Source organism: Emiliania huxleyi (assembly GCF_000372725.1).
Source record: "Emiliania huxleyi CCMP1516 unplaced genomic scaffold EMIHUscaffold_3, whole genome shotgun sequence".
NCBI lineage: Eukaryota > Haptophyta > Isochrysidales > Noelaerhabdaceae > Emiliania > Emiliania huxleyi.
In genome coordinates, this window is record NW_005199770.1 from 2,222,819 (window position 1) to 2,233,937 (window position 11,119).

At 64.3% G+C, this 11,119-nt stretch overlaps 6 protein-coding genes across 6 annotated transcripts; 5 read left to right on the top strand and 1 right to left on the bottom strand.

Moving 5' to 3' along the window:
* Window positions 1–1,501: 1,501 nt before the first annotated feature.
* EMIHUDRAFT_95701 (hypothetical protein) lies at window positions 1,502–2,329 on the top strand (the record flags this gene model as incomplete). Its single annotated transcript, XM_005775500.1, has 1 exon — window positions 1,502–2,329. One exon carries the CDS (start codon window positions 1,502–1,504, stop codon window positions 2,327–2,329), a length of 828 nt encoding a protein of 275 aa, XP_005775557.1.
* A 471-nt stretch (window positions 2,330–2,800) lies between these two features.
* Window positions 2,801–3,178, top strand: EMIHUDRAFT_195733 (hypothetical protein; the record flags this gene model as incomplete). The annotated part of the gene is made up of 2 exons (XM_005775501.1): window positions 2,801–2,841; window positions 2,932–3,178. 2 exons carry the CDS (start codon window positions 2,801–2,803, stop codon window positions 3,176–3,178), a joined length of 288 nt encoding a protein of 95 aa, XP_005775558.1.
* A 539-nt stretch (window positions 3,179–3,717) lies between these two features.
* Window positions 3,718–4,734, top strand: EMIHUDRAFT_95702 (hypothetical protein; the record flags this gene model as incomplete). The annotated part of the gene is made up of 1 exon (XM_005775502.1): window positions 3,718–4,734. The coding sequence occupies one exon, from the start codon at window positions 3,718–3,720 to the stop codon at window positions 4,732–4,734; it is 1,017 nt and encodes a 338-aa protein (XP_005775559.1).
* Window positions 4,735–4,870: 136 nt separating this feature from the next.
* Window positions 4,871–6,427, bottom strand: EMIHUDRAFT_195735 (hypothetical protein; the record flags this gene model as incomplete). The annotated part of the gene is made up of 4 exons (XM_005775503.1): window positions 4,871–4,963; window positions 5,106–5,257; window positions 5,369–5,663; window positions 5,735–6,427. The coding sequence occupies 4 exons, from the start codon at window positions 6,425–6,427 to the stop codon at window positions 4,871–4,873; spliced, it is 1,233 nt and encodes a 410-aa protein (XP_005775560.1).
* Window positions 6,428–7,116: 689 nt separating this feature from the next.
* EMIHUDRAFT_61380 (hypothetical protein) lies at window positions 7,117–8,547 on the top strand (the record flags this gene model as incomplete). The annotated part of the gene is made up of 1 exon (XM_005775504.1): window positions 7,117–8,547. The coding sequence occupies one exon, from the start codon at window positions 7,117–7,119 to the stop codon at window positions 8,545–8,547; it is 1,431 nt and encodes a 476-aa protein (XP_005775561.1).
* Window positions 8,548–9,948: 1,401 nt separating this feature from the next.
* Window positions 9,949–10,876, top strand: EMIHUDRAFT_195738 (hypothetical protein; the record flags this gene model as incomplete). Its single annotated transcript, XM_005775505.1, has 4 exons — window positions 9,949–10,221; window positions 10,337–10,609; window positions 10,700–10,823; window positions 10,848–10,876. The coding sequence occupies 4 exons, from the start codon at window positions 9,949–9,951 to the stop codon at window positions 10,874–10,876; spliced, it is 699 nt and encodes a 232-aa protein (XP_005775562.1).
* Window positions 10,877–11,119: the final 243 nt, after the last annotated feature.

Consider the following 11,119-nt stretch of genomic DNA (forward strand, 5'->3'; position numbering starts at 1 on the left):
CGCAGGGCCGGTCGGCGCGTAGGCGAGGAGCTCGCCGATGCCCATCGGCTGCCGGTCCACCGATAGGTGGGAACCCATCCAAACGCACCACCAAGCCGCCGACGCTAGCAGAGCTCAAAAAAGTATTTAAACAAAACAACTCAAAAAAGTAGTTTTACAACAAAACTCCCTCGCACAACACTGGGCACAGGACTGGGCACGGGACTGGCTCGCACTGGCACTAACACAGGTACACCACGGGAGCCGCCTAAGCGACTCCTGCGAGGGTGGCGAGGCACTTAGCCCCGTGCACCCGCCCACCCCCGCCACAGGCAAGCTCATTCACGACCTGCTCTGCGATGGCCGTGTGAAGAACGACTGAGATGCGCTGCTTCTGCAGCCCCAGCCAGCTCTTGGTGAAACAGCTTTGCAACTGCTGCCCAACTTTTGTTGTATGTTGATGGGCTGCAACTGCATCCACCTGCCACCTTGGACACCTCGATACCTCAGACGCCTCTTGACAACACTCGACACCCGCTCGACACCCGCTCGACACCCGCTCGACACCCTCGACACCCTCGACACCCTCGACACCCTCGACACCCCTCGACACTCCTCGACACGGACAAGCATGGTTTCAGCCTCGACAGGCCTCGACAGGCCTCGACAGGCCTCGACAGGCCTCGACAGGCCTCGACACCTCTATCCCTCGACAGCAGCTCGACACCCTCGACACCGGGCCTCGACACCTCGACACCAGGGCTCAGATCGAAGCCGCCACAACCTCACACCCAACATCCCAGGCGGGATCAGAAGGGGACTCCACACCGGACACCGCCCGGGCACAGCCCCCCTACCCGTCGGATCGCACAGAGGGCCCCCTCGGAGCAGCCCACACACAATCACGCATCGGCAGATTGAGTGCCTGAGTCAGGCAGACAGCACAGACAAGAGGAGAGAGAGGAGAGAGAGAGAGAGAGAGAGGAGAGAGGAGAGGGTGAGGGTGTGAACACACGTGAGGAGTGGGGGAGGGTGTCTGTGGTGGGTTGTAGTCATACTACGTGGTTACAACCACGCGCCCCTCAGGAGCTTAAGGTAGAGCTGAGCGTCCCAGACGCCTCGGTGCCACCCACCGGGTGAGACCATCCGGATCTACCCAGTGCGTCCTCCGGACGGGCTGGTCCCCGCGATGGCCCACGGTCCTCCGTCGCCTGGTTGAACCCCCTGCCTCCCAGTTGACCCCCAGTCCTCGTAGTCCATCATTAAATAAACTCAAAGTCCACCACAGCCACCAGCCTCCACCTCCACCGTCGAGCCGCGATCGCTGCCGCCCGCGACGCCGCCCGCCGCGTCAGATAGCCGCGACGCGCGCATCTCTCTCTCTCTCTCTCTCTCTCATGCGGTGAGTTATAATTCACATCGAAGGCGCTCAAAAAAAAGCAGAAAAACCAACGACGCGCGGGAACAACCCACCGGGAGGTCTCTCGCCTCCGCGTTCTCCTTCCCGGAGGCTCTGCTTGCGATGGCGGATCCGGACGCCCTCGCACAGATCAGTGCCGTGATGTCGGCTCCGACGCAGGCCGTCGCTGTCGTCGTGCTGCGCGCCGACGGCAGCTGCGACGAGGCCAAGATTGACCACCGCAAGGTGGGCGAGCTCCTCGGCGGCACGCCCACCGTCGTCGGCGCTCTTCGCTTCCTCAGCGCGCAGGCGGTCTCCCGCCGCGGCGCAAAGGGGTCGGTCAACAAGCACGCGCTCCCAGCCGACTCGTTTGAGCCGGGCATCAAGGGCGACATCGTGCTCCTCCGCACGGACGACGACAGCGCTGGCACCCCTCTCGACCTGACGGTCGTCGAGTACAACAAGTGGGTGGACGACGGGAGGCCGGACGCCGAAGAGGAGGAGGGCGAGGAGGAGGGCGAGGAGGACGAGGGCGAGGAGAGCGAGGAGGGCGAGGAGTCGGGGAGCGAGGACGAGGACGGCGAGAGCGACGAGGAGGACGAGGTCGACCTGTCGGAGCTTCCCGAGTCGGAGCTGCGCCGCGCCTGCAAGCTCTTCGGCCTCGGCGAAGAGGGGAGCAAGGAGGCGTTGATCACGCGGCTGGCGCGCCGCTCGCCGCTTCGCCGCCCGCTTGCCCCGCGGATCACCGCCATCCCTCCGCTGCAGGTGGCGCACGCAAAGGAGCAAGTCGAGGGCGAATCGGACGAAGAGAGTGAGAGCGAGGGCGAGGAGGAGCAGGCTGGGGAGGAGGAGGAGCAGGAGGCCCCGGCTCCCAAGCGGAGGACGACAAAGGCTGCCAGCAGCGCCGCGGGCCCCTCCAAGGCGCCCGCGAAGCGAGCCAAGCGCTCGTGAGAGGCTGCGCTGGGTATGGACAGCAGCTGCTCCGCCAGGCGCCGGCGCTCTGTACTAGTGGTTGCGCAACGGGAGGGCCTCGTGGCGTCGGGCCTCGCGTCACTTGGCCCATGCCTTTTGAGTCATGCCGGCGGAGCGTTTGAGTTGCGTACACTGTGCTGGACCGCGCGCGGCTGCCCCGCGCCCTGAACTCACTTTGGCCTCACTGAAGCGATGCCTGAATCCTTAATCCTCGGATTTTAGATTCAGCACATGCATATAGGGGCGTTGGCGGAAGGTGGTGGAATTCCATAAAAAAAGAATTTTTCAACAAAGGTCCCTCGCACAACACTGGCACGGGGCCAACGCGCCTCGCTGCGCCTCTTGATGGTAGCGCCACACTCGCGGTGCCTTCTCGCAGCCCTCATTAACGTTCTTGAGTCTCGTCCGGAAACTTCCGCTTGGGTCGAGCTCAAGAGTCGTTTCCAAAAAATGGGTGCTCTCGGCGGCTTCCACAGCTTCAACGGGGCCCAGTAGCACTCCGAACGACGGAAATCATCCCGGAAACGATCAACATCCCATGCGCTATCGTCCTTCGCAGTCACCGTGATCACATCGTCCAGCGCGGTTGGCGCATCGATTGCAAACGCGCGCCTCTTCTACCAGGACATGCGCCGCGACCTAGGCCGCATGACGACGACGTACAACCTCGTGCCCGGTTACGTCTTCCTTTTTGAACTCTTTGACGAGGCGAAGAAGACGGGAAACCCAGCAGAGGCACATTGGGGATTGCTCAACCAGGACGGAACCCCCAAGCTTGGCTTGACGGAGTTCGTCCTCCCCCCATCTTTCTCGGCAACAAAGCCCTGACCGGAAGGAGCCTCCCGTTGAGTTGACTGACTGTGTGTGTGTGTGTGTGTGTGTGTGTGTGTGTGTGTGTGTGTGTGTGTGTGTGTGTGTGTGTGTGTGTGTGTGTGTGTGTGTGTCTGTCTAGGAATCTTACTGCCCCACAGCGCAGCCATGATCCGTGGCCCCTCTCTTGCAGCCCACTCTTGTGAGCGAACCCGATGTGCCGTCTCGCGCGAGTTCCCCGATAAAAATAAATCTCTTCTCATGGCCGCTATTTTGCCACATAAAGAAGACATTCGTGGCCGGTGTACTCCGTTCTTGCCTCGGTTTGATGGCTAGCGCATCACACCCCTCTCCTTAAAATCCCTGTGTGGTGGCGGCGTGCCGTCCTCCCATCCCTCCCTTGGGTTTTGGTTCTTTCTTTCTTGCTGGGTGTACCTGTGTTAGTGCCAGTGCGCGCCAGTCCCGTGCCCAGTGTCCTTCGAGGCAGTCCTCGTAAAATTTGGAGCACGGAGTACTTGGAGCACTTGCAACTTTTACGGAAACGGCCAAACGGGGCCATGGCCGACGCTCGCGATGGCCCGTCCGTTGCGGCCAGGCTCAAACTGTGCGCGCAAGCCACAGGAGAGGCGGTGGCGCCGCAAGACGAGGCGATGATTCGCATCCTCTCGCGGCTCGCCGTGGAGAACAACTGGTGGAGCTTCAGCGTCAACCCGACGCCCACGGGCAAGCAGTTCATTGTCCAGCCCCAGTCCCAGTGGGAGAGGGACAGGGAGCGGCAGCAGGCCAAGGAGGGCAGTGCCCCACCGCAGCCTGTGCCTGCTGCCACTTCCGCCGCGGCACCGCCCGCAGCACCGCCTGCCGCCGCTGCAGCTCCGGCAGCAGCACCGCAGGCACACCCGCAGCACCAACAGGTGCAGCAACCCCAGCCCAACGAGTCGCCCGAGGGGTGGACCAGGGTTGGGAAGGGCGGCATGCCGGACAGGTTCACCATGAGGAACCATGGCCGCAAGCCGCCGGGCAAGGCGGTCAAGCGCAAGCCTGACCGCCAGCCCGCACCCAAGGGAGGTGGACCCCCACCCCCCTCTCCCAAGGTGGTGGACAAGAACAGGCTGAGCGCGCTGGGCGCTGGCCCTTCTGGCACCAGCGGGAGCCACGAGCGCGCACCGCCGCGCTCCCCCTCCCCCTCCTCGCCGCCTGCCAAATCACCGCGGCCATCTGCGCCTGCTTCCGAGTATGACTCCGAGCTCGACCAATACTTTTCCGACGCCGAGGCGCGGGATAGGGTGGCAGGGGTTGTACACGACGCAGTGCAGCAGGCTGTGATGCAATATGGCTATGACGACGAGCTCTTCCAGGATTGGAGGGACGGCAAGATAGGCGAAAAGGACTTGCCGGAGGAGGTGATGGCTATGACTTTGGACCTTTGCGAGAGGTGGCGAGCGGAGCAAGAGCGGTGTAGGCGCGTCCACGCGGCGCAGCGGCTCTCCCGCGACCCCGGCCCCTCTCGTAGCCGCAGCCGTAGCCGCAGCCCCAACTCTTGCCGCTCTTCCGTGTCGGGTTGTGACGAGGGGTGAGGGGACACGGATTGAAGATCCCTCACACCAAGATCGTGCAGGGCGGGGACACACGTCCCTAAATCCCATCTCGTCTCAGAGTTTGACCGCTTTCTTTATTTATTTATTTGGAGCACTTGGAGTGCAGTCATCAACCTCACATCCAGGGCCGGGGAGCTAAGGAGCACACCCAGCGGGCCGGATGATCGGTATCGCCCCCGTCATACGCGCGACGCCGTGCGCTGGAGTCCTACGTGGGTCGGAGGGGCGGAGCTGGCGTGCGTCAGATGCGCTGTCAGTCGTCAGTAAGCGCGCCATTACCGCGCGCCACTGTGACCTGTGCGTCTGGCAGGCGTCCACGGCTCGGCCAGTCTTAGAATGCTCTTGCTGACCTCCGCCGCGGCGATGGCCATCGCCGCCGCCCCCGCGCGCAACGTGCTGTACATCGTGTTCGACGACCTCCGCCCTGACCTCTCGGCGTACGACGTGCCATTCATGAAAGGCAAGACGCCGCGAACCTGTGCGCTGTGGCCTGCGTTTCCCCCTTTCAGAAAAAAGAAAAGACGGCGGACTAGCACCGACGACCCGGCGCCGCCGACGACGCCCACGCGCTATCGACCGCCACCGCCGCCACCGCCGCCGCGCCCTCCCGTACCTCCCCCGCCGCCGACACCGCGCAACGCCGCCTGAAGCGCGCGCGGCGCTCCTCCTCTGCCGCTCGCGCGAGGTCGCTGCGCAAAGAGGGAGAGGGGCCTCGCGCGGCATCGCCGCTCGCCGCCGGGGAGGGCGAGCGAGAGGTCGCGAGGCCAGTCTGCCCCCTCGCCCTCGCCCCCGACGTCGTGGGGGAATTGGCGGTGCGCTATCGTGGCCGCCTCGGCGGCGACGGCGCTGCTGAAGACGGCAACAAAGCCGGCGGGCAGCGGTCGCAGCGTGATGAGGCCAGGCAGCGCCTGCGGTGGGGAAGCAGGAAGGGTTGACGTCTGCGACGGGGCGCGAGCGGAGCAGCGCCGGCCATGCCCACCCCTCTCAGCGCGCCGGCGACTGCCCCTCTGAGCGGGCCGGCGGCGTCGAGCTCTGGCTCAAAGCTGGCGAGCTCGATCAGGTGGGCGTGGCAGCCGGCCGCCTCGCATTCGTAGCCGACGGGCTCGCGCTGCTCCGGAGCGGGGGACCGCCAGCTGCTGTAGTCGTGCCGCAGCGGCCGCTCCGGCGCCTCGAGCTCCACCACAGAGTCGGGGCGCCTGCCGAACTGGTCCCTCCGATTGTCGTAGGTTGGCGCGGGTGGCGGCGGCGGCAGGGCGTAGTAGCTCGTGGCGTGCGCAAAGTCCTCGAGCCGCAACACGGGTATGACGGCCGAGCGAGGGTGCATGTAGACGGCCATGAAGCGCTTCTCCTCCTCGCCAAACGACTCGGGGCGCAGCTTGAAGCGCCGGGCGCACGCGGCGACCAGCGCACGCGCAGAGCTCGGGAGATAGACCGGGAACCGGACGCAGACGAGGTCCTCCCCGTCTTCGCCCGCCGACTCGACCAGCGCGGTGAACTCGCGCTCGAGCTGCGCAAGCAGCGCTGCGTCCGCCTCGCTGCTCACCAGCCTCCGGTAGAGCGGCAGCGAGCACAGCTCCTCGGTGAGGATGGAGCGGTGGGCACCGGCGGTCCAGGCCCTGCTGCGGGTCGGTGGGAGGGTCGCGCGAGGAGGCGGGCGCTGCACGTCGGCCATGTGTGAAGCTCTGAACGCTATCGCACGCCCACACCGGGTTCGGCTCCCCGGGGATGGGGTGGAGGGTTCCGACTCCGCCAGGGTTTGCATTGTGTGACACGTCGGGGAGCGAGCGCTACACGCATCCTACTGTGAGGACCTTCCTTAAGGTCCGCCTATAAACACTCCCTTTGTCCTTTGTTCTCTTCTCATAAAATCGGAGGGTCGGCCCACTTCGTGAACTGAGAGAGAGATTTTTATTAACCAACAAGAAATCACGACTCTCACACTTGAACTGAAGCGACCCAACGATTTTATGAGTGGCAGCAAAGGGAGTGGCCTATAAAAACCCTCACTTTTAAAGAAAGAAAGAAAACGGACAACCCAAGCGGGGGATGGGACTTTGAGGAGTGACCTCAGCTGGTGACCTGCCTAATTTATTCTTAGGAAACAACTCCTGTGAAGATGGCTTCGTATGAGCCCGGTGCCTCGGCCGTCCCCTCGTGCTTCGAACACGCGCAGGCGGCCGATATGCTCAGCTTTCTCAGACTCAGTGTCAGTGAGTGAGTGAGTGAGATGTGAGTATTCATGATACGAAACTACGACGACACACTCAGTCGACTCGCATCGGTTGCCTCCATGAATTGCTCTCACTCACCTCTTTGAAAGTTTTTGAAAAGAAAAAGCACCCAAATTCACAGTGTGTGTATATGTTGGCACTCACGGCCGCAGGCGCCAGCACGTGGTCGGGCCGTCACGCCTCCTGCCGTGCGCCGGTCCGCGCTGTCTCCCAGCCCAGGGCGTGCGGCGTCGGCGAGCTCGTCGACGAGGCGGCGGCCGCGCTGCTGCCCACGTTTTCTGAAATCGACCGGCGCACAGAGCAGTCGCTCTCGTCGGTGCTGTCAGCATTCCGCCGGCACGGAGTCGGCACGCACCACTTTGCGGGCGTGGATGGCTACGGTCACGGCGACCTCGGCCGCGAGGCGCTCGACGCCGTGTACGCTGACCTGCTTGGCGCCGAGGCGGCTCTTGTGCGAGTGCAGTGCTTCAGCGGCACGCACGCGATCGCGTGCGCCCTCTACGGCGTGCTCCGGCCCGGAGATGAGCTGCTCGGCGTCTCCGGCGCGCCGTACGACACGCTGGAAGAGGTCATCGGCCTGCGCGGCCGCACGGAGGACGGGCTGCGCGGGTCGCTCGCGGACCTCGGCGTGAGCTACTCGCAAGTCGAGCTGGCGGCAGCCTCGGAGGGGACGGCGGTGGCGAAGTTCGACCTCGACGCCATCGGCGCGGCGATCCGCCCCTCCACGCGCGTTCTCCACGTGCAGCGCTCCTGCGGCTACTCGTGGCGCGCCTCGATCCGCGTCCAGGAGATCGGGCGCCTAGCGGGCTGGCTGCGGACGCATCACCCGTCGCTCATCCTGTTTGTGGACAACTGCTACGGCGAGTTCGTCGAGGTTGAGGAGCCGTGCCACGTCGGCGCGCACCTCGTCGCCGGATCGCTCATCAAGAACCCGGGCGGCACGCTCGCCCCCTCGGGCGGCTACGTGGCGGGCCGCTCCGACCTCGTCGCGGCCGCGGGTCGTCGGCTGGCGGCTCCGGGCGTGGAGGGCGGCGCGACGCTCGGCATGACGCGCACGCTCTTTCAGGGGCTCTTCCACGCGCCCCAGGTCGTGGGCGAGGCTCTTAAGGGCTCCCTCCTGGTCGCCCAGACGATGAGCCGCCTCGGGTACGAGTGCAATCCGCCGCCGGGGGTTGGCGGCCGCACCGACATCATACAGGCCGTCAAGCTGGGCAGCCGCGCCAAGGTGCTCGCCTTCTGCGCCGCCGTGCAGCGCTGCTCCCCCGTCGGCGCTCACATCGTCCCGGTCGCCGGAGTCACCCCCGGCTACGGCGACGAGGTTGTCTTTGCCGACGGAACCTTCATCGACGGGTCGACCCTCGAGCTGAGCGCGGACGGGCCGCTGCGCGCGCCATACGCGGTCTATGTGCAGGGGGGGACGCACTGGACCCACTGGGCAATCGTGTTGCGCGAGGCGCTCAGCGCCCTCGCGGAACTGGAAGAGCCGCTTGGCGAAACAGCCGCCGGCGAGGGCGACTCACGACGTTACGCCGGGCGGCGCTCGCTGAGGAACACTGAGTAGTACGCGTGTCTGTAACAGTAAACGTGTCACAAGGGAGACCTCTCCGGCACGCCGCGCCCTCTCTCTCGAGACTAACCGCCGCGGAAAACTCCCGCAAGCGCGCAAAATGTTACAAGACCCACACCCGAGCTGGCCGTCAGCCTCGAACCATCACCCCCATAGCCATTCCTGCTGCACCGACAGTAATCAAAAATCCAGTCATCAGAGTCGCCCTCTTCTTCATGGTCTCCTTCTCCTTCTCGTCAGCGTACACGGCCTCTCCCGCCTTGAAGCCAGCAGCGAAGCCGACAGCAGCGCCAAATACCAAAAACGCAGCGTGGGACTTGATCGTCATCCCCGTGTGATGAGGTGACGCAAGCCGTAGGGTCGAGATGTCCCTGTGGAGGTGGCGACTTGTGCCCCAGCGCCCGGCCGAAAGAGGGGGAAAGAATTTTTCTGAGCTAGGCGGTCGCACGAAACGACTCAGTTTTCTTTCTTTCTTTCTTACACGACAGTGTTCGAAGAGAGAGTGGACCTGAGCCATGACTTGGCGGCAAATGATCGCAGTGGGCGTCAGAAGAGTCGTCCTTGCGCGAGGAGAGCTCGATAGACTCGATCGAGGGGCCAAGCAAGAACCAAGATATGCAGCGAGGAGGGCGGAGCTGCGCCGAAAGGCGCAAGAAGCCGCGAGAACAAGGGACCGGCAGGCGGCGGCGGCGCAGAACGAGGCAGAGGAGAGCGACTCGACAGAGGAAGAAGCGACAAGGGAGATATGCGTGATGCCAGCAGAAAGGACGCTGATTCATGCTCAAATGCGGCACCGCGTATCTTCGAAACAGCTGCCGCTGGCATACGCCGTGGACTAACGAAAACTGCGATCTCAGTGCCCCAGGACGCAAAATTTTCTGCGGGGCTATAGCCCCGCACCCCGTTTGGGATGAATTCACACCTCTCAGCTGCTGTTCACACCTGGAAAACTCATCGGATTTGGGCCACTTGCCTGGGCGACCCCGGACCCTTGGCGGACGATCATGGTGCCCCCCGGGACCCCCCGTGCGGGCTGCGGGGGCCTTCCTCTCTCTCTCTCTCTCTCTCTCTCTCTCTCTCTCTCTCTCTCTCTCTCTCTCTCTCTCTCTCTCTCTCTCTCTCTCTCTCTCTCTCTCTCTCTCTCTCTCTCTCTCTCTCTCTCCTGGATCAACAAGCAAAAGAACAAGCAAGCGACAAACGGCTTCTTGTCCTCGGCCCCAGTGGGGGGTGCCCGCGCCGCCTAGCTCTGCAGACGGGCCCCTCCACCATTCCTGTAATCATGTAGTCCCCACATTCGCAATCGTGGGATCGCTTGTCAACAGATTTTTTTCTTTTCATAAGAAAAATTGCGCCATAGAGAAAAAAGAAATTGCGCCCCCTCTGCGCCTTGCGGCGATGCGCGGACTCGAGTGCTGGGCGTGCGGGCTCGTCTTTTCCTTCGCCGCCGCGCTGGCGCTCGACGCGCAGGCGCAAGCGGCGCCGACGGCGCTTGCGGCGTGTCTTGTCGTCGCTTCGTCCAGCGGCGGCGCGCTGCTGCTCGCCAATGCCCTCGTCGCGGCACTCGTCCTTGCAGTCAGCACGCTGCAAAGGGTGGTCTTTGGTCGTCTCCGTGTCGCCGAACGCCAGCGCACCTTTGAGCGCATCGTGAGCCTCTCGCTCAGTCAGCTCGTGCAGGCAAGTCTGCCAGGCCTCCCCCGCGCACCAGCCCCGCCCCGCCAATGCGCACCCCGCCGCTGCCCCGCCCCGCCAGATCGCCGCCGTCGTCGACTCGGATTGGCGCGAGGTTGCGCTGTGGGCGGTGGTCGGCGGCCTCGGCTGCGCGCTTAGTCTGTACTCGGGGCTGTGTCGTGACCGGCTCGACTACCTGGTGCACTTGCCCGAGGCGCCCTCGGCCAGCCGGCTTGCCGCCGTCCTCGTCACGCAGCTGCTGCTTCTCGCGACGACGCTCGGCCTCCTCCGCACGCTCTGCGTTGTCTTTGCCGACGCGGGCGTGTCGGCGCTGGCGCTGCTCCTCTTCCAGCCGGCCGTCGTGCTCCTCGACGGCCTGTTCCACCTCGTGCAGCTGCAGCTGCAGCTGCGCGAGCGGCGGCGCGGCGGCGCCGAGGCGGGCTCGGACCTCGCCTACTACGTCACACTCGTGCCCGAGCTCGGCCTCGGCGTCTCGACGCTGCTCCACCACGCGCACCTCTGGTACGCCCGCGGGCTGCACTTTTCGGTCGTCGACATGCTGCTGCTGGCGAACACAAAGGCAGCCTTCGAGTCGCTGCAGGGTGGCGCCCCCCCCCCCCCCCCAGCAGAAAATCGGTCGGCGGCCTTCACGTGACAATGCCCATTCGCCGAGCTCTCCTCACTTCGCTGAGGGGTTCCTATCGTCTCACACATTACCTGGCGCACTTTCTTATTGCGCCTTGAAGACGCATGGTCTTCCTGGCGTTGGCAACTCTTTTGCATACCACTGGTCAGATTGGCCCTGCGCCCCTGCGGAATCAGGCGACAGGTCGCAGGCTCATCTATTGAGCGGAGTGAATGTGGGGTATGCACCCGCACACTGTCGAATGGGAGGGGC